The sequence below is a fragment of the Carlito syrichta genome, unplaced genomic scaffold (genome assembly GCF_000164805.1).
Source record: "Carlito syrichta isolate Samal-C Ts95f unplaced genomic scaffold, Tarsius_syrichta-2.0.1 Scaffold306659, whole genome shotgun sequence".
In the NCBI taxonomy this organism is placed as follows: Eukaryota; Metazoa; Chordata; class Mammalia; order Primates; family Tarsiidae; genus Carlito; species Carlito syrichta.
In genome coordinates this window covers 289,241-315,704 of record NW_007250755.1, presented here as the reverse complement: position 1 = coordinate 315,704, position 26,464 = coordinate 289,241, and the positions used below count along the sequence as shown (strand labels likewise).

At 48.1% G+C, this 26,464-nt stretch overlaps 1 protein-coding gene across 1 annotated transcript in view; it reads left to right on the top strand.

The window, feature by feature from the left end:
* The window catches only part of EPHB1 (EPH receptor B1), a 311,624-nt gene extending 295,021 nt beyond the window's left edge, over positions 1-16,603 (top strand). Inside the window, exons 13-16 of the mRNA XM_021715103.1 lie at positions 3,244-3,393; positions 9,876-10,069; positions 10,873-11,028; positions 15,143-16,603. Of these exons, the coding sequence (XP_021570778.1) occupies positions 3,244-3,393; positions 9,876-10,069; positions 10,873-11,028; positions 15,143-15,317 (675 nt within the window). The 3' untranslated portion in view covers positions 15,318-16,603. The remainder of the gene's footprint in view (positions 1-3,243; positions 3,394-9,875; positions 10,070-10,872; positions 11,029-15,142) is intronic.
* Positions 16,604-26,464: the final 9,861 nt, after the last annotated feature.

Sequence of the window (26,464 nt, the reverse complement as noted above, 5' to 3'; positions counted from 1 at the left end):
CCGAAGCCAGGACGATGCTTTTCCCCTCAAGTCCAGGGTCAGCACTTTCAAGCCCCTATGAATGCAGGTTGCTTCTCAGAGAGCCCCATTCATTCCTCCCTGCCCCAAGGGTCCTTCCCTCTCATTCCCTACCTCCCACCAGAGCATGGGCTCCACCATGACTTTCCTCGCACCTGCACTGAGGAGCCAGGGACTCTCAGAGCATTTCTCAGTCACACGATGTAACGTGTCAACCTTGTCTTCTGGGCCAGGCATCCTTCTCCAGCAGCAGCAGGACCCCCCTGACCAGCAAGAGCCCTGTCGCTGTCCATTGCCCACTTTCTTGTCTCTGTTTCCCTTCACAGGGCTGGTCACCATCCTGTAAGTTAAAACAGTTCCTTTCCCAGAATTGAAGACAAACTGAATAGTACCGCCACGATTCCCTCTGAGCATCAGAAAGCAACACTGACAACACGATGTTTGAAAAGATGTCAGGAAAGTTGTAAATTCCCAGGAAAGGATGTGCCTGTCTCTGTGCTCCCTTGACTTTGTGTTTCTCTTTCTTTTTCTGCCTCTGAGGTCAGTGTCTCCCTGCTCTTCTCTTCGGCTGAGTGGGGAGAGCCAGTCATGACAAGCTGTCACCTGCCTGTCCGGGGGTGGGGAGGCTCTTCTGGAAGGCTCAGCTACCTGCTGGGATGGAGGGGCTGGTGGTGACAAGCCAAGCTCTTTGTTCAGCGAGGCCCAGCAGCACAAGGTGTCAGGAGGGCTGGAGGCTGGCCGCCGTGGGCCTGGCACTGCCACTCTGCAGGCGAGAGAGAGCGGCGCCACAGCTGTCACTGACGGCCCCTGGGGTCTGCCCCAGACTGGGCAGAGGAGAACATGTCCAGACTCCCAGATCGCCTCTTGGAAATTCAGAAGAACCACACTTTTATTCCCTCCCCTCTCTGACACAAACACACAAAAGAAAACAGGCCCCACCTCTCTTATGCTCACACACTGCCAGGCTTTCTCTGTCTCTTGATCGCTCACATACATACTAAGTTCTCACACACACATTCTCTCTCTCTCTCTCTCTCTCTCTCTCTCACACACACACACACATACACACACACAGTCATACTGATTAAATTCCTGCCCCCTGCACTCTCCTGCCTCACATAACCCAGGTATTTTGAGAGAACAAAAGCACTTCTCCTCTGGGGAGCCCAGGCCTCCCCTAATGACAGCAAGTGACATGGGGTCTCCGAGCTCTGACGCTGCTGGCTTGCTGGGCGAATTCTCTGCCTCTCTTTCCAGTCATGGGTACCATGTTGATAATCCCAGTGAATTCGTTTGTGTTCTGGTAGATGGTGAGAACACCACGTCCCACTGCACTGCAGCCCAAGCCTGCCCTCCAGGCATTTGTCATGTTGCTGGCATTTGAGCTGAGGACATCTCCCACCACAAAAGCCTGCACCGTCCTCAGGGGAAATCAGGGCTGTCATTTTTGCAGAGAGCAGGATGCATGCCTGGGGAGGTCCGCTGGTTGCCTTGACCCCTCCCAGGCCCCAGATAGGAAGCCAGATAAAAATATACCCTTGGCTTTGCTCCTTTTTTTCTCTCTCTGCTCAGGTTAGCCATTTCTACTTGCTTAAGGTATTTTTGCTAATGCTCACTGTCTGTCTCTGGCAATCTGAGCAGATTGTATGAACAGTCAGAGCAAGAATCACCTCTTTCAGTCAAGGTAGCAGGTCAGTGAAGAGGTCATGGGGTTACCCTGCTCGGGGCGGCCACCATGGCCACCAGGGCAAGACGGAGTCCAGGGTGGAGGAAGTGCAGTGGGGCAAATCCTGGTATTGGGTGTGAAGAATTAGAAGCAAGGACTGTGTTTACCTTAGAGTGATGAACTCTTTAGCAGCCCCGGTGAGCACCCCCCTCAGCCTTGTGAGCGGCATCGGTGCTGGACAGGGCAGACCAGCCTGCTCCTTACTCTACGCACCTTCCTTTTCTTCCCGTGGAATTCCACGTCCAGCCCATGTGGGCTACTTGCAGGTCCCATCCTCTCTCTCACCCCAGCCCCTGCCTCTCTGCCGGGCCTTCCCTTCCCCCACCACTTTGTCTGGTTAACTCCTTGTTCTCTAGGGCTGAGCGGAGCGAAAATGATAGTTACACAGGTGCCGGTGAGAAACTGAGGCACAGAGAGGTAGTTCGCTTGTTCTCGTCACACAGCTGGAGAGGGGCAGTCCTGGTGTCCAGAACAGCCGAGGCTCCAAGATTCCCCCCCCCAGAGGAGGCTGCCTCATAACAGCTCCCAGCTGTCTTTTCTGACTACTCCTCTGGTTCTCAGAATATCCATATCCGTCCCCACTGTCTTGTGCGTCTCGATGACAAGGACACTGACTGGGTCATCTCTGGGACACCAACTGCTCAAATAGGACTGGGCACAAAGCAGTGCTAACTGCTTATTTGTTGGTGGGATGAATGAATGGATTGACGGACGTTCATCTCTTAGGTAAACAACACTGGCCAAGGTCTGTCAGGCCTGCTGAGGACCAAGCTGAGGGCCCAGCTGGAAACTTCCAGTGCGAGGTGGCAGGCAAAACGGAGTGAACCTAAGGGCAGCCCTACAGGGAAGATCCTAGGGGATCTTGAGCTTCACTGAAGGTCAACTAGGACAACCAGCATGTAGAGAGGCCACAGCACTGATCTGTTAGACCCCATGCAGCCCAGGGCTGCCTGCAGGCTGCAGAGTCAGGAAAACCATTTCCCCCAAAGGCAGAGCACAAGGACAGTGGGACAGGGGCAGCATGGTGTGATCCTTGTGGCGGGAGGGCCCTCTGGGAGGCTGGCCCCATCACTCTCCTTTTTGTGTCGCCGTATTTCCTTCTGACCCAAATGTTGCAGCCTTTACACTGCCATGGAACAAAGACGACCATAGCTTGCGTCTTCTGTGGCCAATCCCATGAGGTTCTAGCACGTTTAGGACAGCGGCGCTCTGTTCCCTGTCACCTCCCCGCAGCAACACTGGAATCTGCATGCAGGGAACCAGGCACATGTGGGTGTGCCCACCTATGGCGTGAGATCAGCATGGGAACCCTGGTCATTCTGAGCTCCCCCAAGTAGGCAGCCGTGAAGCCCGCCCATGGGGCAAAGTCAGCTGGTTGTCCTGATTTGCGATATATGGGAGTGGGTGTGGGAAAACACTCACGCCAAGCTTTTTTTATGCTTGCCTCTCTTCAACCAGAAGTCTGATGGTCGGGCTGACATCGTTTCTCCTTTTTCCAGGGAGGGAAGATCCCCGTGAGATGGACAGCCCCAGAGGCCATCGCCTATCGCAAGTTCACTTCAGCCAGCGACGTTTGGAGCTATGGGATTGTCATGTGGGAAGTCATGTCGTTCGGAGAGAGACCCTACTGGGATATGTCCAACCAAGATGTGAGTGTCGGCAGCACCTGGTGGCCACAGTCCTCATCCCAGGGATGCCACCGGCCGTAGGCTACCAAGACCTCCTGTTCGCAGTTCAGGGCCTCGTGACCTGAACGGGCGGTGTTCAGGGCAGGGGATACAGAGACCCCCTTGGCATGGATGTCTGAGCTAATCAAAGAGCTCAGATCCGCATGGGAATCTGGCAGTCCCCATGACTCACAGAGCCTGTCGAGGTGTCCGGGCCACAGACTGTCTAGATGATCTAGAGAGGGCAGGCTGGTTCCAAAGGGCCATGGACTCTAAGTAGATCAGGCCCAGAATTAAGCAGGAAACCTCTCTGCTTCCAAGAGCCCAGGCTTTGTGCTCTCCTTCCTTGTGCATGACAGGGGAAGGAGCACTGGTCTGAGCCCAGGGCCTGGGTTCCTGTCCTGCTCTGTCTCACAGCTGTGCACCAGCGGGCCCGCTGCAATTTCCGTGTGGGACTCACACCTCTCGGCTTTAAAGAGAGGAGTTGTAGATGGCCCTTCTTCCCTGAGAATTCACTCGAGCCCTTATTGCTTATCAGGGAAAGAGGAACAGGAGAGGGGTGGGAAAGGAAAGAGAAGGGTCATCTGAGGTGCTGTAGGTCAAGGTCTTTCGAAGGGTTTCACCTGGGAACTTTTGTCCTATAATGACTAAGGGGCAAGGAATCCTTTTGAGAATGATTTGCTCTGATAGGCTCCAATGGAGAGTCCTGCCTGAATTTCCACACCACCTTCCACCCTGGTCTGTTCCGCAGGGACCACTCTCTTTTGCATTTTGTAGACATACCCTCCCCTTGGAGCTGAGAGGATTGCAGTGTGTGAAGTCTACATGCCTGTGTCCTCTGCTCATTCTTTCCATCTTGTCGAGGGGGCAGTTTTTACCTTTCCCATCTTTCCAACTGAAAGAGGAAGGGCTGTCCCCAGTTCGGATCTGGGTCCACTGGGCAACAGGCCACACTCGGAAGCATCTGGAACCAGCAAGTCCCCTCTCCACCCAGAGGTCTAGTGCCAGTGCTGTTGCTCGGAAGACCGAGGAGGGTGGCAATTTCCCAGGGAGACTGTGGAAAGAACAGCCAGGGTGCTTCTGTGACAGGACTCCCTGCTGCCTTGGGCACAGTGGCTCCAGCCTGGAGTGGGTAAAATGACTGCATCCTTAACCTGGTCCCAATGTCACCCATGGGTGGGGTCCAGGTCTTCTTTTATCTGTGATTAGCCATGCCTCACCTCTCCTCCTGGCATATCCAGTCAGTGGGTGATGAAGTTGGTTGCTTTCACGGAATCAGCTGCACCCGGGTCCCATCCATGCCGGCTACTAGATAAGTAAGAAATGTTGACTAGAGAAGGCAGACCCTCTCGTCCCGCCCAAGACCTTGATCCGATTAGGAGCAATTCAGCATCCACGGAACAGATTACAAGACTGTCTAAAAGGCAGTTATTTGACATTCAAGATAAGTTTGGTCAGTGCAATTACCTATGCTGGGAACAAATAGAATTTCTGATGTTAGACTTTCGGAATTTCCAAATCATTCCTTTAACACACAGTCGTTGTATGCTAGTTGTGCTAAGCCTTGTGCTCGCTGGCCCTCTTCTTGAGGATTTTACAGCCCAGTGGCATGGACATGGGCCATTGGGAACATTTGCGTGGAGGAGGGGAGGGAAGGCCTCCCAGAAAGCTGACGTTTGAGATGGATCTCAAAGGGGCTGAAAACATCTGTAGAGTGGCAGTTTGTTCTCATTGTGCCGTATTTCTTCCAAATAAGTCCCTAAGCATTGTCTCAAGTGCAATTCAGCTCCCTGTGGGAGGCGAGAGGTGACTTCAAGTCCATTCAGAAAGCTTCTCACAACCTGGCCTGGGAGACAACCAGGAGGGGACCCAGCTGCCTGGCCGCAGCCTTACTCATCAGAAGCCACCGAGGTGGTGGCGGTAAAGGATTTTACAGATGACAATTGAAAGACTTTAAGCAGGAGAATTGCAGAGGCAAGTCGGAGTGCCGGTAATTAGGCTTCCAGAGCTCAGGAAGGTCTTTGAACATGTACAGAGAGTTTGTCAGCCAGGGAGAGCAACTTGGAAGTTCTGCTGCTTGGATCTGATTGACAGAGATAATGAGAGTGGCAGTGTCTGTGGAGAGGAGCTGCGGTTTTCTTGAAACATCAGAGCTTAGCTTAACCCGCTCTGCCCTGGTTTCTCCACCGCTCTGAGCTTCTCCACTTCACTCTCCCCAGCGGAAGGTCGAGTAGGTCCCACCCACAGCCCAACTCGCTAATGGGAAATACATGTCTGGGAGCAGCTGGGCGCCCCCTCTGCAGGTGTGAGGGCAGGGGGAGGGGCCCAGAGGAGTTCCATCACTTCCTCCCATGCCCGAGAATACCTGGGGTTAGACGCCTGCACCTGGTCCCCAGCCAACCCCCACACCTACCATCTCTGGGTACAGGTGAACAAAGGCAACCCCTCACTCCACCTTGTCCCTGCCCTTTGAGTGAGGCCCCAGGACGTTGACTTGTGGGGACTTTGGAGTGGCCAAAAGACTGGCTGCCAACTGTTCAAAGTGAGACAGCAGTGAGTTCCAGGTAACAGTTGACTAGGTGGATTCCCTCACCCCACACTCTTGTTTCTACTTCTCTCTGGAAATACCATCTGATCTCATTCTAATCTCCAATCATATCAAAATCCATTTATCTCTTCCTGTTATGGACCAAGGGAGGGGGCCTAGAATTCACTCCAATTTTCAGCTCTGCTCCGTGAGATACCCCGTTTCCTCAGTCTTAGACCGTATCTTTCCATACCGTTCAAAGCTGGTCACTGGTGTTCAGAGCAATCAGATGGCCAAATCTGAAAGTGTTGCTCCACAGCTCCTCCCTTTTTTCCACAACTGCTGGTAAGGTAGATGTGACAGAGTGATCTCAAAGTTCCATTAGAGGACCACAATTATTTTTGAGCCAATAATGTTTTAATTTGACTATAAGTTATAGGCACTGAGAAAATGCAAAAGGCACATAGATCCTTAAGAAGAAAATAAAAATCTCCAAAGGCATAGCACTTCAATTAAAGACTTGAGTAGGTAAATACCATCCATATACCAATTAATGACTTCATATTTGTGGGGAGTCAAGGGTAAAGGCTATTTTTTTATGTGCAAGAAACAACAATGCTCCAAGAGTATCAACTCAAATAATAACAACAAAAATGTCTTTAGAATGTAGCACATGGAGTGAAGCCCCATTTTCTAAACATGATCATGGGAGGGGGTTCTCATGGCTACCCTCTATCCTGAAGGTGAGAAACAGGGTGGCATTTAATGAGTCCCCACTGTGTACTGGATGCCTGGTGGCACTGACTAAGTCCCCACTGTGTGCTTGAGACTTGGTGGCATTGACTAAGTCTCTACTATGTGCTGGATGCTCGGTGGCATTTGCTAAGAGCCCATTGTGTGCTGAATGCTTGGTGGCATTGACTAAGTCCCCACTGTGTGCTGAATACTTGATGGCATTGACTAAGTCCTACTGTATGCTGGATGCTTGGTGGCATTGACTAAGTCCCCACTGTGTGTTTGGTGCTCTTCAAACACTATCTTCCTGGGCCTCCAAAACGACCAGCAGTCGCTTCCTTATGAGCTGAGAAGACAGCCACTACAGTAGATATGGTCGTGACAACACCTTCCATGCGATGAGGATTCTTTCTACTACTCACCTGTGTTCTGTTCAACAAGTATCACATCCCTGTGTCGTTGAACCTTTGTCAACAACCTCCTCTGTGCAGTTTCAGGAAGTCAAGGGACTCTCCCATTGACAAGGAGGTTGTTCTACAACTAATATGAAATGCAACTAGGATTTGAACCTGGGCTTCCAAGGTCTATGCACTCCCTGGTACCATCACCAACACAACCACATGGACCCGTGCTCCTGGCTGACCTGCCCAGGAAAGAGCAACTAGTGGCCTGATGATTTCCTCGTAAAAAGAAAGTAAACACACCCAAGAGGAAACACCAATAAAATAAAATCCCAGGACAGCCTTCAAAAATAAAAACCCAGTGAGGTGTTATTGTAGAGGAGACAACAAAGAGAGCAGAGTCAAATTAGAGCACACAGACAGAAGATTCAGCTCATGCATGGGTCCCTCATTCCCTTGATGCCTTGCTTGGAGAGGTTGGGTCAGCTGGCTGGTCACCATGGAGCTGTGCCCCTACAGGAGGGCTCTGACCGTGGTGCTCTTTCCTGTTCTAGGGCAGCTGGAAGAGCGGTCTTGTCAGTGGGGAAAGTTAGTATGTTGGGCTCCAGGATCAAACAATCTGGGCAGGGGTGCCATCAGCTTGGGGGACCGCTAATAACACTAGCTTCTCTGCACTGGAAGACTTTGGGGAACCCTAGCCCCATGAGAAATTGAATTTGGATACAAGCCCCTCCTCCTGGCTCTACCGAGCTTTCCCTTAGACAACCCAGAAGGAGCTTCTGGGTCCACCCAATGAGCTATCCCACTTGATGGAAACCTGTGACTGAGACCCTCGATCTTGTTGCCTAGAAGGAGCTGGAAAAGACACAGCTTTATGAGCCAGGTTGAAGGGAATGATGCCCAGCTGCTCATTCTCATGGATTACTTAGTATAGCTCCATACCCCTGTTTCATGCGGGGAGATTCAGACAACTCCAGGGGCTGTTGTCTAGACTGAGATTACAATGGCAACCCCACTGAGGTCTAGAAAAGACAGCGTTGAGATATTCAGAATTTAGGATCAAGCAAGCCCCCTGGGGTTTATCTTCAGCCTCATCATTGGCTAGTTGTGTGCCCCTGGACAAATTGCTTCACTGCTTGTGCTTCCGTTTTTTTTCCCCAGGGGGAAATGGGCAAAAATACCCTCCTCAAAGGAGAGTCAGGAGAAAAGACAGCAGTTTGGAGGAGATAAAAATTTGTCAGTGCAATATATTGTTCGAAGGTGAATGTCCCCAGTCACCGGGTTTTGATCTAGTGATAACATTGGGAAGGTTGATGTGCTTGTTTTCCATACTCCTGAAAGGAAGGAATAATACACCTTGATTATCTCTAATGACTTCTGGTTATCACATTGTCTTACAGTCCATCTCATGTCCTACATACTGTGCATAGAAATTATAAAAATATAAACTAATGGAAAATATTCCCTTCTTGGCCAATTTACAAGGTAAAAAAAAAATGTATCTGATGTTTTTTAAGTAGAGTCAAAACACCAGAAATCCTTGAACTCCAAGTCATTTCCTTTGTTGTTTAAGATACTTTCACTTCTTGTTTTAATATAAAATCAATGCGCAAGTATTATAGAAAATAAAAAATATAAACAAGCAAAAAGAAAAACATGAAGAACACTCATGCTTCTTCTTCCCAGAGCTAACCACCATTAACTCCATGCACTATACCTTTCCAAGGTCTTTTCTGTGCCTGGGTCTAATTGTTGGTTTTGATTTTGTTTTGTTTTACAAAAGCAAGATTACACCATACCTGCAGTTGTACAGTCTGCCCTTTTTTCTGATATCACAATGTGAGCATATTTCCATTTCAATAGATACATTTTGCAGTCTCAGTGTAAGGCCTGCACTGCATTCCAGACTTTTCATGGTTTTACGGGTGTCCCATAATAAATTCGTATGTTTAGTACTTGGGTGACTTACAATGATAGTTTTCGAATGCAGAAAGCACAGAGCAGTCATAATGGATTTAAATGAATTAGAAATTAAGAAGGACTGGTTGAAAAACACAAAAATCTCAAAAACAGACAAAGTACTGAAATTTCCTAAAATCTTTGCCAAAGTGTCCACTGGAGTTTGTGAGATTTACCAAAACCTGATTGGAGATATCCCTTTTGGGCCACCTTCTCATTTTCACTGTTGTTATCGCACTGAACCAATTTGTTTAACCAAATGGTCATCGGCTCCATTCATGCAGCTGCCTTATCAGGATGAGGGCAAATAACGTGTGGGAGACAGCCAGAGGCTCTCTGGCGTGGAGTGAGTCCTCCCCATATCTGATCCCTTTCCTCCCTCTCTCCTCTCTCAGTAATGAAACGATGAGGCCCCCACAAGCTTTGGGGATGTCCTTTGTAAACAGTGAGTTCGCTAGGTTTCCCATGGGTCCTTGTTCCATCGCCCTGTGCCACCAGCTTCCAGTAAGGCAGAATTGGGTCCTACATCTTCCTAGATAGCAGAGACGTTCAAGCCAGTCACTCTCTCATTCTTCAACCAACACTGTCAGAGATCTGTATGTATCAGGCCCTGCACCTGTTACTAAGGACACAAAGGGATGATAAGATGTGGTCCCTGCCCATCGTCCAGGGGCATACATCAAGTGCACAGAACACCCATTAAGGCGGAAGGCACGTCGGCACAGACCAAGGGCGCCTGAGCCAGCCTGGGTCAGGGAGGCTCCATCCTCAGGGGCTAATTTGTGAACGACTGGCTGGTGGTGGTCACCCCATCATACCCATTTCCTCGTGTGTCACTGCAGGTCATCAATGCCATCGAGCAGGACTACCGGCTGCCGCCACCCATGGACTGCCCAGCTGCTCTACACCAGCTCATGCTAGACTGTTGGCAGAAGGACCGTAACAGCCGGCCCCGCTTTGCGGAGATTGTCAACACCCTGGACAAGATGATCCGGAACCCGGCAAGTCTCAAGACTGTGGCAACCATCACCGCTGTGTGAGTCTAATGAAACAGGGCGATCCCCTGATGCGGGTGGTCTCACGGTCAGGGGCATAGCCAGCAGCCTATGGTCGTGATCATGCCTGCATTTTTAAAAGAGCATCTGGCTGCCTTGTGGACTTTATGGTGAGGGGAACAAAGACACATGAAGAAAGACAGGTGGGAGAACATTGCAGTGACCGTGACAGAAAAGAGAGTGTCTTCCACCAAGCTGATGGTTGTGGAAAGAAGTGGAAGAGTTTGGGAGGAAGCATCTTTGTGACATAGGTGTTAAGGGTGACAAAGATGCCAGGATGGCACCCTGATTTCCGGTTTGGGTATCTGGGTATCTGCTTTGCAAATGTGCCAGAAAAGGTCAGTAATGCATCACTCCACTTCATATTTTTCAAGTAGCTGAAGATGAAACCAGGAAACAAAATATTACCAATCGCTCTAGGGAGTTTGCTATAAACTGTACATGTTTTTAAAGGACCATATCTTTGGATGATGAGGCCCTTAGATTTTCATTTACAAAGGAGCTGGGGGCCTTCCTTTCCCTTCAGACTGAATGCTGTGTCAGTCTGCGCGTCTGGGTTGACTGACCTGTGGCAGTGCCCAGGGGCAGGGGAACTGGCCATCTGGCTTTAGAAGGCATGCCAGTTTAGGGTTCTGCAAAAGAAGGAAGGGTCAGTCCGGGGCTCCACCATCATCCCAGTCGCATCAGGGAGGCTGTCTTCCAAGAAGGCTGCTGTCAGACCAGAATGGGGCTCTGTCCACGTGTGTGCAGCCATGGGGTCACCTGCCCCTCTCTGTCTCGCCAGGCCTTCCCAGCCCCTGCTTGACCGTTCCATCCCAGACTTCACGGCCTTTACCACCGTGGATGACTGGCTCAGTGCCATCAAAATGGTCCAGTACAGGGACAGCTTCCTCACCGCTGGCTTCACCTCCCTCCAGCTGGTCACCCAGATGACATCAGAGTAAGTGACGAGAACCCTCTCTGCCCAGCCCGCAGGGAGGGGTTAGGGCTCCTTCCCTGCTACTGCAGATGCCACCAGGCCCCTCTCCGGCCTCCTCCCTGGAGCCCCTCCGTTGGATAAAACCAGGCCTGGAGGGGGGAGCACCTTGGAAAGACGAAGGGGGATGTGAGGGCGTAGGGGGGAAGACAGAGATCGACTCCGGGCCCCAAGTGACAGTTCTTCAAAGTCATAGCCATATGTCATTCGCCTAATCACGGAGAGTCTCTCCCTCGTTTAAGTTTCTAGACTCAACCCATCAAAGAGAGCTTCCAGATGGAAAGAACACAGTCAGCCAGCTTTGAAATTACGTAGCAGGAAAAGTACTGCACTGATTCAGCAACAATCTCGGATGTGTGGGAGCTTGTCCTCATCCTGAGACAGCAACTGTCAATAAGCGTACACTTCCATCCCCCACAAAGTATTTACAGTCTGCCGCTCCCACTAGAGTTTTCAGGAGTACACACACAAAAATTATTCAAATAAGATGAGAGCCAAGAAGGGTCCTAAGGATGCATGTGGCCCGGCATTTTCCCAAGAACGTTCTGAGTAACACCGGTCGTGGGAAATGTTAATAGGTTCTCCTTGGAAAAAAGGTCCCACCGTCAAATAAATTTGGGAAATACTGCACACTTTATCACCCTCTTGGAGATTCACCGCTCGTATTAGCATTGTAAAGGCCATGAAAAATCCTGAAATAAAGGAACCCATTTAAAATTATTAAATACCACGGAACCATATTTTTGAGGGGCAGAGTTTTATGAAACTGTAGTTTGGGAAATATTTATCTAGTTCCACCCCTTCCATTCAGCAGATTCTGAAATTATGTGACAGCAGTGCTTGCAAAAGGCAAAGTGGGGGCCCAAGCCTGCTTTTCTGGCAGCCACCTCAAGATCCCGCCACCCGGCCACTCCAGGGCCTCAGTGGTTCCCCTACTTTGCTGCACACTGGAGCCACCTGGGGAATCTTTAAAAAATATTGATGCCACCCAAGTGAGAGCCATCCCCTTCAAAGTTGTCAGTGTGAAAGGTTTTTCTCTCATTCTAGCAAAGCTGGGGCTGCTCAGAGCCTTTTTTGAATTCTGTTTTTGGTAATCATTTTCTAAGTCAGTTCATGACCTAGGCCAAAAAACAGTTGCTTTAAAACTGAGGAACGACTGAGTGAGTAGAAGTGTTGTTTGAAATCATTTTGTAGAGATCCTTGCCTCATCTTTATTTTGATGATGTGACGGAGGATCAGAGAGGCCCAGCGATTTGGTTGAGTATTTGGATTCAATTTATCTATAGCTTTCAGGTCATTACTGGCATCTGTTTTGGGCAAGGGAGGGGAACCTAGGGACCCGTGTACTGAGCATCTCCTGGTAGACTACAAGCAGGCAGGTGGAATGTCTTTAGGTTGGCTTCCTGAAAAAGACAGGCATTTTGGAGCTGGACTTGAAGAAGCAGAATGACATAAATGGGTATGGAGGGAAAGGTGAGCATCCTAGTTATAGCCAAAAGTGCAGAACAAGCACATCAACCTTCCCGATGTTATCACTAGATTAAAACCCAGTGACTGGGGACATTCACTTTTGAACAATATATTGCACTGACAAATTGCTGAACCATAGAAAATACATATATTGATGCCTGGCTCTCACTTCCATGCCTTCCAGTTGATTAGAGCAAGACATGGGCATCAGGATTTTTAAAAGCTCCCAAGTGATTCAAACATATGGTAAAGTTTGGGAACCACTGGATTAAAGTTGGCAGGGGTCAAATTTTGCCATCTGTACTCACAGCAGCTCAGATAATCCTATCTAGGAGTCAATTTCTCACACACACGTACACACACACACACACACACACACACACACACACCAGAGGAGACCTCAAGGCTTGCCTGACAGCACTAGGGTGGGATCTGGTGGCCCATAACATGCATGTCCCATGGTAGAGGATCCATCAGTCTGAGTCAAACACATACTGATCTGTTCTATATCAGGCACAGTGCTAGGAGCCGGGATTCCTCCTTGGACAAGCCAGTTGATGAATCTCAGGAAAGAGGGATGAGAAGCCACCCCTAGCAGTTGAGCCCCTTGAAGGGATAGCTGCCTGATACTCTGACTGTTTTACAGTCAGCCTTCCAGGTCCACCTCTCTGAGTTTTATTCTTTCCAGAACTCACAGAACCTCACTTTCTCCAGAGAGGTGGTTTGAATGTGCATCCAGTCTTGAATCCACTGAACATCTAGAATATATATTTTAAAACCTGGATTTGTTTCCTAGTGATTCCTAAAAAAATGCTGGTCCCTGCCATTAAGAATGATTGTCAAACAGACAGCAAAAATGAATAAATAAGAAGCACTATCAGTGGGAAACCAGCCTCCCCATCTTTTAGCGCTAAAATGGATGCCGCTAGATCATCAGAGTAACTGGCTTCAGGGGTAGAAGTGGGTGTGCGTGAAGATAGACCGCTCCCGTCCTTCCACTGCGAACTGCCCATGGAGCCATTGTCACAGGACTCCCCCGACCCCTACCACCAGCTGAAGGAGTTTTCTCAGACTGGGAAAAGTCACATGGAAAGAGAAGGGGAAGACCGAAGGGAAAGGCAAACTGTAAATTAAAGGATTTAGTTCAACGTAAAGCATGTCCACACACTACTGGCGGAATTCGGCTTATTTCCCAAGAGATCCAAATTGGAAAAAGAAAATGAGCCATTTATTAAAAGAGATTGCGGGACAATTTGCGCACAATTTGTGGGACAATTAAAAATTCAAGCATACTTCCCCAAAGTATCTGCTGGAAAGACACGGGCACTTGGACAGTCTCAACCAGCTGCATCCCCCGGGAGACTGAAGGATGAGCAGACGCGGGGGGATGGGCAAGAGAGGTGAGGCGTCGTGGACAGGGTCTGGTGTGCAGTGTTCAAAGTGCTGGGTCTGTTCAAAGTGCTTTGGAGAAGACACAGGCAAGACCTTAGCAAAAAGTTCTGCCAGCATCCCTGCGGGATACTGAGAGGCAGGCAGCCTCCGAACCCCAGTTTCACCTCTACCTACCTATGGTCTTGAGCACATTGTTTAACTTCTCTGATCATTTCTTGCCTTCTACCCACAGTTCATAAATTATCATGAATCACAGTGACCATCTCCTGGGTTTGTGTGTGTGTGTGTGTGTGAGGGGGGATACGTGGAATAGCATATGCGAAGCGCTTAGCATTACCTGCCCAAAGGATGCATGCAAGAAACGGTTGCTGATTAATTATGGTTGTCATTGAGTTTGCAGTGGTGTGTCGATGTTTATGAAATGCTTTCCTATGGGTTTAAATGAGATAATATATGATCCTATGAGATGCACTCAAGCAGAGTCATATATTGTTATTATTAACTAAGGAGAGATGCATGCGTGTCCCCAAGATCAAATACAAGGCATGAGCTTGTTCCTATTAATATTCACAGCTCAAAGATAAATCCAATTCAAAGCCTATCCCAGATCTAGTCTTTGGACTCCTGATTGAGCAGATATTTTCAAGTTATTTTGAGATCAACCTTCTTAAAAATGTATGACATTAAAATTCAGACAGAGGCAGAAAATGGAAACTCAGGGGGAAACATCAGAAGACCAGGCAAGCCCCACGCCTCTTCAATCTCAGTGGGTGATCACTAATTTAGGCAGAGAGCTCCACAGAATAACTGATAGAATAGCCCATCGAATGTGCACCTGGAATGTTAAAAAAAATAGCAGAGGAAAATTCCTATCACCTGAGAGTCATGGGCACAGTGAAGGGGCTGCGTCAGAGCCCGTAAGTGAGGAACATGTCCCGGGAACAAGGTATAACACTCCCAGGATTGTCTTCACCGTAGGGGGCATTGGAGCAGAGGGCCATTGCATGCAGGTGAGATTGAGAAAATATCTAGTGAGGAGTCTGAAAAAAACTTGGGTAAACTTAGGCTAGTGGGATTTTAAACCCTTCTATTTGTCTACTTCTCTTAAGTACACACGCAGGAGTACTTTTGGGGAGCATGACTTGATGATGAGTCTTGATCTGTGAACAGCTGCCCTAACTCTAACGTGACTTCTTGGCTTTTTTCCCTCCTAGAGACCTCCTGAGAATAGGGGTCACCTTGGCAGGCCATCAGAAGAAAATCCTGAGCAGCATTCATTCCATGAGGGTCCAGATGAATCAGTCGCCAACAGCAATGGCATGAGAACTCTTGTTTTCTTGGGGGAGGAGAGGAAGGGAAAGGACCAGGGTCAAGGGGGAGCCAGAGGTTGACCACTGCGGAACGTGCTGGAGAGCTTGGCTTCTCCGCTGAGGAAGGCATTTCTATCAGCGAAGAATCAACCGGCCGTTGCTAAAAAGCAACCTTCGTTTCTCGGTGACAGAAGCATGTTTCAGATGCTGTGGGAAACCAAATACCTAATAATAGAAATGCAAAAAGGTGATGTTCAACGGAAGTGAAGACAAAACAATACGCGTAGGGAGGACAAAAGCGAACTCCGCTCCCACCCTCAGAGGGCTGGAGTCCTCCATCCACAGGAAGAAAGGAAAGGAGGTAGAGGGAAGAAACAGAAGCCGTCTCCCATTTTCTCCCTCACCAATGACATTCTTTTCTTTTCTCCTTTTGTACTCCTCCCCCCGCATCCCCTCCCTTCTCCCACACTCGTCCCTTTGCTCATAACTCCTGTAGGGAAGTTTCTTCAAATGAAACCCAGCTCCTGAGTCTCCAGATGTTGTCTGTCAGTTGCCAAAGGACTTTGCTGACCACTGCATGGGGAACCAACCAATTCAATTAATGTCTTCATATTGAAGAAGAGATGTACCTTCAATTGAAAACCTTGTTTTTCTTTCGTTTGCATTTTCTGCAAAAAGGAAAAAGAAACCACAAATTGGAGAAAAAAAAAAGAAAAACCTGTTTCTGTGTGCAAGAACACACATATGTATGTCTGCGTTATAAAATGACTGTGATTGTTCGTAACAGATGCAAACAAGAAAAGAACTGGGACGTCTTTGTCCCTGGGAAGTCCAAGGGCGCCAGAATACGTTGTTGGTTTGGCTTTCTGGTTGGCCCAATTGGGCTGTTGGCTCAGTGGGAAGAGAGGAGAGGGAAAAATAAAATAGAATGAAAGGAAAAAAAAATAACTCTCAAGAGTTTGTAAAGTCAGACAGGAAACAGGTGAGTGGTTTGAATTGGATGCAGTGTGGGCCATTCTGGAATGATACTGACTGATGAGTTATTCTTAATCACATCTGAAGAGAAGGAGAAGGAAAGTGTTTCTGGAGAATGTTCTTCCACATCCCTGGAATCTGCAATTCGAGAGATGACAAGGGGGAGTTCTTGCTTGACCTGTGGACTGGCTTAAGCTGCGTGGCATCCGAGGAATGTTTCAAGTGTGTCTGTGTTTCTCTTTACATTCCTTATTGTACCTCATTGTTCAATTCACTTTTGTAAATTCCACCTAACGTTTGAATATTTTTAATTTCTCCTTTCACCTTAATCTCCTTGCTAATTTTATCTGTCTAATTAAAATGAGCAGAAGCATGTCTGGGTTTACGTAGAATGGCGTCAGAGTGTGTGTCCCTGGACCACGGCGGGCCGTTCCCAAGTTTCAGGAGGATCCTTGACAACCGTCCACCTTCCCTCTAATGTGGGAGGGAGGGAACACCACTCTGGCTTCGTGGCTCCCAAGAGGAATATTTTAGACTCACTGGCACTGTCACCCAAAGGAAAAAAACGAGTAAATATGAGGCTCTGAGGTCTCAAATATGAGGCTTGAGAAGTCACCGGCAAATAATCAACAATACACGATAGCCTTAAATCTACTTTAGACGCTGCGTGTGAGAAGTCCACATCCAAGCCAATTTTGTAATTGCTTGTGGTGTGTCTGTGACATGCAGCTGAGGACGGAAGGCAATCAAAGGAGTTCTGGTTCCCAAGTAGCTTGTCTAATGCATATTTAAGGGGGATCTCAGCCTTTCCCCCTAGTCCTTGGTAACTTTGATTTGGGAAGGTCTTACCTCCTGAGGTCACCAGCCAAGAAGCCCTTTAGAAGGGCTTTGGGCCTAGACACACACAGCTCCACTCCGGGGAGCTCATCTCTAAGCAGAAGTGTTCACCCCTTGGAGGATGGTGACAGATGGACAGAACCCTGCAAGCAGGTTTGTATATGACTGCATAGGGCGCCAATACAGCTGGGCGGGTGGAAGAGCAAACTTCCTTGCATGAATTGCTTACCAATTCCTTGCACAATTTACTAATTATCCCAAAGACCTCAATCCATGAGTGTCTTCCAAGCCTAGGCAATTCGGCTAATCTACTCTCAATTTTCCACAAGAATGAATCTTAATTTGTCACCCAATTCCTCAGGCAGAATCTTTAATTTCAACACCCTCACGGTATCTTCACCAAGGCCAACCCACCCTGAACTGTGGACAAAGCAAGGCCAAGGTAAAGGTCCTGCCACGCACTTGGGTGTGATTTCACCATAAGATCGTAAAAGGAGAGACAGAAAGAACCCAGACCATACAAGAGAAGAGGCAGGAAGGGCCAGGAGAGCCAAGACCAGGGGAACTCGAGGCACAGTTCTCAGTGGGGCAGGCATGACCAAGCTCTGGACGTGCCCACCCTCAGCAAATGCCCTGCATGGCTGCCCTGCATCCACCCCGGATGAACTCCAAGAGCACCTGAAACATGAAGGAAAATGAGGAACAGCCCTGGTGGTATCACCTCACACATTACCTGTGTAGCCCTGGGCCAGTCATGAACCTCTCTGAGCCTTGGCTTCCTCATCTATATATAAAGGAAAGCAATACTACCCTTGATGAAGGGTATTTAACATTCCTGAACCGATTCTCCACAGCAGGCACGATTCTAAGTGCTTTCCATGCATGAACTCTCTTCCTCTCTAATCTTGTGAAGTCATAACAGATAATGTATTGCTCTCAATTTTTGGAAGAAGAAACAGAGACAAAGACCCTTCCCGGATCACACAAGGGTGGAGTCAGGATTTTGACAGGCAATCTGACCCCCTGCTCTGAACACGCTACCCCAGCGGGCCTTGCACTTGAGTGTGTATTGGCATCGCCTAGAGGGATTGTTAAAACTCAGCTCCCGGCCGGGCTCGGTGGCTCAGCCTGTCATCCCAGCACTTTGGGAGGCCGAGGCGAGTGGATGGCCTGAGCCCGCGGGTTCGAGACCAGCCCGGGTAACTTGATGAGACCTCGTCTCTGCAATAAAATAAAAAAATAGCCGGGCGTGGTAGCGCACGTCTGTAGTTCCGGCTACTTGGAAGGCTGAGGCGGAAGGATCGCTGGAGCCCAGGAGGTCGACGCTGGGGTGGCTGTGAGCATGCATACCACGGCGCTCCAGCCTGGGCGAAGGAGTGAGATTTCAACTCAACAAAACAAAACAAAAAAACACAGCTCACCGCCACCCCCTGGCCCCCACTGGGGTTTCTGAGTCAGTAGGTCTGGAGTGAAAACTGAGAACTTGAAAACTGAGAGCTGACACATCTCACAAGTCGCCAGGTGCTGGGAATGCTGCAGATCCAGGGACCACACTTTGAGAAACACTGCAATACACCAGAGACCGTAGATATCAAGCCTCTTGGTCAGGACAGTGATAGTCACTGAGGCTCTTGGGATACCCAGAAAGAGGGGATGGACCCTTCCGCTCCTGTATATGCAGTGACAGGAAAGGCTGGTTGGGGACCTGCGTCACCACAGAGGCGTCTGTGCCTATTGGTGTGTCTGTCTCCAGAGGGCGGTACTCAAACCTTCAGAGCAGCTCCTGGGAGCTAGCACCCAGTCCTCCACATTTTAGTTACACATGCTGCCTCATCACCTGGCAGAGGATGAGATCCAGTTTAGATCTTTTCTTCAAAGCACACTCTGCGTGGTGGAAAGCAGCCCTTGGTCCTGAGATCCCGCTAAAGAGATGGAATCTCGCTGTGCTGTGCAGCCCAGGGCGAGGTCCACAGAGAGGGATCCCTCCGCCAGCCCACCGGACGCCGCCACCAAGAGTCAGATGGGGACGGCGTGAGAGCGGGCGGAAGATGTTTAGTGACTGTCCCTGGGTCCGGGGTTGTGGGAAGGGAGGTGACTTGGGGGGAAGCCCTGGTGATGTTGACCCCTTTTACCATCCCCTTTCCCTGCCTTTTCCGACATCCAATGAAAGGAATGACTGGCAGAGAGCTAGGGCGTAGACAGAACTCCAGTGTATGTGTTCGTTGCAGCCCTGGGAGTCACTGGAGCTCGTAGGCGTCAAATAGGTTCACGCACTGCTGAAGGTGTGTGCTTCTGCCCCCTCGCCTCCCCAGGCATCCCCTCCCCCAATGTTTTGTGCAGAGCTGGTCACTGGGCTCCCGCCGAGGTCACCAGGGAACATTGAAATTAAACGAGGGCACGAAGTTTCCCTTGACCACTCTCTTGCGTAGAGAACAATAAACCAGTGAGGATTGGGGAGTGAGATTCCAGGAACATGAAGGGGCAGGAAGAGTGAGACACAGGGCAGGAGGGAGGGAGTACAAGTGTTGGTTAAAAATTCAAGATGCTAGTAGCTCCATTTTGTGCTAAGAAGGCTCCTGTGGGAGTGTCATCATCCTTTTAGAAATAATAGTGACTCTGTCACCAATGGGGAAAGGCATGATGAGCTCCCTGCAAGTGAAGTGGGGGTGGGGAGGAGACACAGCCATAACAGGCATCACCCAGAGTGTGCAATGGACACCCAGTGCTCAGAGGGTAGGGTGAGCGCTGCATTTACTGAGCCTTGCAGTTCCTATATAAGTTAAAGGTTCGTTTTCAAAAGTAGCCAGAGACTTATGCTGTCCAAGATATCACTGGGCCTAGGGGTAAGGACAGCGAGAGAGGGGAATCCTTGAAGTCACAGAAAGACTGTCAAAAGGGGGAGGGATTGTCTGGATCACATCAGAAGGTCATTCAAGTTGATTGAGGTCAAACGACTCCCATGGTCACCACCAGGAATTGCCTGAGACCAGCAATTTCCAAATGAGAACAGGCCCACAGAGGGCTGAGAAGAAACTCTGTCCCTCTCGGAGAATATAAAACCTGTAGGGGTGGGTTGATGTGTTCTGCAGACCTCGATTAAGAGTGGGTGGGAGGCGGCAGGGTGCGGTGGCTCAAGCCTGTAATCCCAGCACTTTGGGAGGCCGAGGTGAAATGATTGCCTGAGCCCATGGGTTCAAGACCAGCCTGGGCAACTTGGCGAGACCTCATGTCTACAAGAAATCAAGAAAAATTAGCCAGGCGTGATGGCGCATGCCTATAGCTCCAGCTACTTGGAAGGCTGAAGCAGAACTGCCTGAGCCCAGTAGGTCGAGGCTTGGTGGCTGTGAGTGTGGCTCACAGAGTGAGACTCTGACGCAAAAAAAATGGACAAGCCCTGGTCATTACGGATGGTCCTCCATCACACACCTAGGAGAAAGGAAAGCCTTCCCTCCTTCATTCCTCCTAGGCTGGCCTTGTCATCACAGGCCCTTAACGGGTTCCCATGCCACTGGGAGCCATGACTCAGCACATAGCATCCCAGCCATAGCCTTCTGGCAATTCCCGAAACGAGAGTGGACCCGGGGCACCGTCCACTCACCTGTGTCCCCAGCACCCAACCCACTGCTGACACGTGTAGGTTGCTCAATAAACGTTTTGTGATTAAAATAAGTTTGAACTGAGAAAGTTTAACATGCCATGATTTCACCTACAGAAGTCCATGACCTTAAACTGCTTGCTTTAAAATAAATTAATCCCTCGGTATTTGGGTGAAATCTTTCTCAATTACTCTTAACTGCCGTCAGTCGTAACCTATTCTAATTTTAGTTTTGCGAAGTTTCAAACACTGCTTTTAAACCCTGTCTGTCTGAATCTTTAATACAATGTCACAGTCTTCCCCAGAGCTCCAACCTGGGGTGTAGCAACCACCTGCTGAGTGTCAGTCATTGTGCAAAGGCCCTGAGCTGTAGAAATTAATGTGACACCGTCCCTGGTACAATGGAGGCAAATCCGAAGGACAGTGGAGAGAAGAAGCAGAAGACGGATCGTCCTTCTGAGAGCAGAACCAGGACTGTGTCCTGTCGGAGACATCCAGCCGGACAGAGCAGATAGCACGACGTCTCTGGCCAGGAACATTTAACTGGAGCTTTGCGCAACTCGTTCTACGCAAAGACTTTCTTCCAAGAGTTGCTTGTCCTCTCTCAAGCCACCATTACTCCAAGAATTCTTATGGCCTCCCTCTCACTTGAAGAAAAAAAGAGGCAAAATAAAAAACAAAACAAAAGCATGGGCAAATAAACCACTTCTAAGCTACAGAGGTACGGAGCTCATGTTATTCTGTTCTTCTAAAGGAGAGGTTCTCTCACCCCAAGAAAGCTGTGGTTTTTCTCTTCTGGTCTTATTTAAACTCGTATTTGCATGTCCATGAGCAACTGCTGTAGCTCTGGAAGTGGCTTTCTGGTAGAGAACACGATGACAAGTACATTCCGACTACAATCATGACAGCAGAACTCGATGTTGTAAATAACTTCAACGGGAAATGAGAGAGCACAGGACAGGGTACCACCCTTGTCTCTGGTGGTTAACGAAGGCCTCTCCAAGGGGATCTGCTAAGCCGGAAGCTGAGGCGTGAAAGGAGTTACCAAGTGGGGGGTTGTCAGTGGCGGAACTCAAGTTGTAGGTAGAAGGAACGCATAAGCCAAGGCTCAGAGGCCGGAGAGCACGTGGCATGTCTGTGGACCATGCACTGCTCAGCCAGCCTGGGGAATGAAGTGCTGTGTGTGTGTAGCTTTAAGGGTAGCAGTGGCTACAGCATGGTAGGGATCTTAGCATGGTATCAATCTTAGCATTGCTCTGAATGCAAGCTGTGGAAAGTGGGTTGAAGCAAGGGAATTATACCTGGGTGACAAAAAAAATGTGTATACATTTTAAGCGATGTTATCTGTGTATTGTCTATAAGCTCCGGGTAACCACTTTGAGCACCTCTTGCGATTGCAAAAGTCAAACGTGACTTGCATTCATCTTTTGTTATATATTGAGTATGACAATTGTAACTCAGTTTTTTTTTTCCTTTCTTAAAATGTGTATATGTTTTGGGGGGGCGGGCCTCTGTATTTTATACAAATCGCTCTGGCTGCTACGTGGAAAATGGAATGGTAAGAACTAGGCTTAATGCAGGGAGACCAGACAGGAGGCTGGTGTCATAGTCTTGGCAAAATATGATGGCGGCCTGGGTGATGGTGTAGAGGTGCAGTTGAGATAGAGAAAAGTGGATTAACTCTAGAAATATGAAGGCAGCAAGAGCAGCAGAAGCAGGAGGTGGATTAGCTATCAGGGGTTATGGAGGGAGGAGTTGAGAATGACACCCCAAGTTTCTGGTTTGGGCCACTGGGTGAATTTTTATACCATTCACGGAGATAGGGAATATACAAGGAAGGAGAAATTGGGAGGGGGATACAACATGAATCTGAGTTGCTGGTGGAACATTGGATACAGGGTTCCGTCATTCAGCAGAAAGGTCTGGGCCAATGATGTGGACCTGGGAGCCATCCATTTCCACAATGGTAATTAAAGTCACAAGGGAAGAGTTTTCCGCATGAGTGGGTGAGAGTGGAGGGAGAAGTGAGCCTGCCTGGAACCCTGAGAAGCAACAATATTTCACAGGTGCCCAGAAGTCTAGGTAGGGCCCTCACAAGGGGCGAGGAGAAACCAGAGTCTTGTAGTGTCCACGGGGGTGATGAAACGTATTCCAGAGAGGGAACAGCAGGCCCACGGCCCAGTGCTGCCAAGGAGGGTTGGTATTAGATAAAAGTTGAAAATCCCCCTTGAGTTTAGCCACAGAAAGGCATGGGTGACCTTGGAAAGGACAATTTCAGCAAAGAGGAGTTGGCAGAAGACACTGGCTGGATGAAGGAAAGAGAAGGTATTACAGTCTTCCCAGAGGATTGGCTTTGAAGGGGAGAAGAAAACTAAGAATGAACTTGGGGGAGGGTCTTTTGACTGCTCTTTCATGAATTTTGTTTGTGTGCAAAAGACTTGAGTATGTTTAAAAGCCAATGAAAAAAACCTTCACAAAGGGAAAAAGAGAAAGAGAATAATTGAGAGGGTCAGACCCCAAGACGGCTGGAAGATTGGGTAGAGAGAGGGTGTGTCTTAAAGGACAGCAGTTCTAATTCCATTTTGAGGAAGAATGAAAGGAGAAATGATGAGAGTTCCTAGCAAGACTCAAGCTCAATGCCCGATTTCCTCACAATCTATTCACCTAGTTCCCACAGCCTCACGAACTAAAGAGCCGTGATGGAACTCATGGGCTTTGCCAGAGCAATGCTAGAGCCATCAGGCAAGCAGGCCTATTTCTGATGAAATGCCTGAGTGGAGCCATGAGAAGATCTAGTGAGAAAGGGATGTGAACATATCATAGGCTCTTCCCTTGGTCAGTATCCCCGAATGATTACCCACCACCCATGGGATCATGTCCAAATTTCAGGCCACGGAGGAAAGGTAGGTACATGCTCACCTCTCCAGGGAATGAAGGCCTCAGAAAAGTGTCCTGAGTCTAAGCTGTATGGGTGGGACAGACTGCTTTCGACTCTGAGGAGTTAATTCACCTTTTGCTGGATTGCTGTGGGTCTGTGTTGACTCTTGAGACCGCCCCCGCCCATGCAGGAGCGATTGATTTGTTCCCTCAGCATGCACTAGGTGTGGTCTGCACCCAGGAGGCTTAGCATTCACGCTCCCAACCCCGAAGGTACCAGGCTTCCTCTGTTGGATCACAGACATCTCAGAGATCGCTGACCACAACCAAGAGATTTTTCAGAGAAGGAGAGGTGGATTGGGGATTCCATACCAGGTTTGGGTATAAGATGACCACTGGAAGCATTCTATATTTAGAATTTAAAGAGAGTCTTTGCATCACCTGATCAAGGGAAGTAGCCCTGGGGTGGGAGCTGAAATTATGCCACTCGAGAGGTTTCCAACAACAATAACCATAAATTCAATAATATCAGTGATAATAGCGATTGCAATTTTTGGGAAGGCTTTCTATAAGCCACGCAAATCAATTACTTATGCTACTGGTATTATACCCATTTGGAAAGCAAATTAACTGTTGAGGTTTGAGAAACTCAAGTAGCTTGTTCTAGACCACACTGAAGAATCAGGATTTAAATCCAGGTTATTTGCCTAAAACGTGTTCTCGGTGTCACCAGGCCCTACTGCTACCCGTGCTAGATGTCTTTCGGGAATTCATATTGACCAACTCCGTCCTGACACACAGCACAGGTGACTTATTTACACTCTGAGGGACTCGTGACTGTAAAATGGAGGTGATAATATCTACCCTATGAACGAGAGGTCATATATTAACCAAACAGTCTAGTTCCTGGTTCTTGGGGAGTGCTCAATACATGGTGGCTAGTATCTGTTAGTTAATTTTCCTTCTAGGGATTTACAAACACAGTCTGAACATAGAGAATGAATCAGCACCTGAGCTTTGTTGTAAAAGCCTTCCTCCCTTCTGATAAAGGTCACTCCTTAGCCTCCATGGATTTGGGGGTTTTCTGAGCTTTGCAAGTTGCATGTATCCATCATCTTAATCATCTCTGCCCTTCACCTGGCATGTTTGCAGAGACTGGGATCAAGCTTTGCCTTACTCCTGGGTGGATTCCCAGGCTGCTTGTCACATTGGCTCAAAGGCTGGATCCTAAGCTGTGTTTCGACATGTTGTATAGGCACATCGCTTGCTTGGGCACACAGGCCTTTCCTTCCTGGTACAAAACTAAATCTCTTCTTCTGAATAAAGTCCAATGCTTGGCCTATCAGTTCAGGTGAAGAGCTTTTTTTTCAGTTACATGACTATGCAGAGATTTTCTTGTGACTAAAATGTTATATTCAGGGATCAACCTGCTGGGTGTCCGAAATGTGCTGAGTTAGCAAGAGGGTTTCAGGACACATGCATCCAAATCCTCCAAAATTCTAATAATAACATACTTATTTTAATATGCACTAGAGAAAAATGTATCTAGAACAGAAACGTATACACTATTTCACAGAAATGATGACATTTCCATTTATTTATGTATTTATTATTTTAAAGATGCAGGGTACAATTCAGAGTTAGGTATACAAATGTTCGTTAGGCAGGTACCTTTGTTGATGAGGTGTGCCCTCCCCGCATCCCTGGCAGTTTCCTTTTCTTAGAGTATTACAATAATTGTTCAAGGTCCACTTATGAATGAGAAAATGTGATACTCCGTTCTTTGTTTCTGTGATCGGTCACTCAGTATTATAGACTCTAAGTCCATCCAAGTTGCTATGAAGTTCATAATTTTGTCCTTCTTTATGGCTGCATAATATTCCATCGTGTATATGTACCACTGTTTAAAAATTCAGTCCTCTTTCGATGGGCAGTATGGTTGGTTCCATGTTTTTGCTGTTGTGAATAATGCTGCAATAAACATGCATGTGCAAGTATCTTTTTCATAGAGTGATTAGTGGTCCCCTGGGTATATTCCCAGTAGGGGGATTACAGGGCTGTATGAAAGGTCAACTTTGAGAACTTTTAGGAATTGCCAAACTGTTTTCCACAGAGGCTGTATTAGTGTACACTCCCACCAGTAGTGTAGAAGTGTTCCTTTCCCCCCTTGTTTTTATTGATGATGGCCATCCTGACTGGAGTTAGGTGGTCTCTCAGTGTGGTTTTAATTTGTGTTTCTTTGATGGCTAGTAAGGCTGAATATTTTTTCATGTATCTGTTGACTGCTTCTGTGTCTTCTTTTGAGAATTATCTATTCATATCTTTTGCCCACTTTGTAATGGAGCTGTTTGTTTTTTTCTTTTTGGCATGTTTGAGTTCCTTGTAGATCCTAGATGTTAGGCCTTTGTCAGATATAGAGTTGGCAAATATTTATTCCCAGTCTGTAGGCTGTCTCCCTGCTCTCTTGATGGTTTTTTTGACTTTGCAGAAGCTTGTCAGTTTGATGAAGTTCCTTTTGTCTGTCTTATCTCTATGGCATGGGCACCTGGAGTTTGGATCGGGAATTGGTTGCCAGTTCCAATTTACATAAGGGTGTCTCTTGCATTTTCTAAGGTTCTTATAGTTTGAGATTTTATGTTTAGGTCTTTGATCCATTTAGAGTTTATTTTTATGTGCAGTGATAGGTTGGTGTCTTGTTTTAATCTTCTGCATGTGGTCAACCAGTTTTCCCAGCACCATTTACTGAATAGGTTCTCCTCTCCCCAGTGGTTGGTGGTGGAGGCTTTGTCAAAGAAGCGTTGGTTGAGAAATTGAGGTTTTGCTTCTGGAATCTCTATCCTGGTCTATATTCCTGTTCTTGCATCAATACCAGGCTGTTTTGATTATTGTAATTTTATAATAAAGTTTAAATCTGGGAGTGTGATACCTCTCGCTTTTTGTTGTT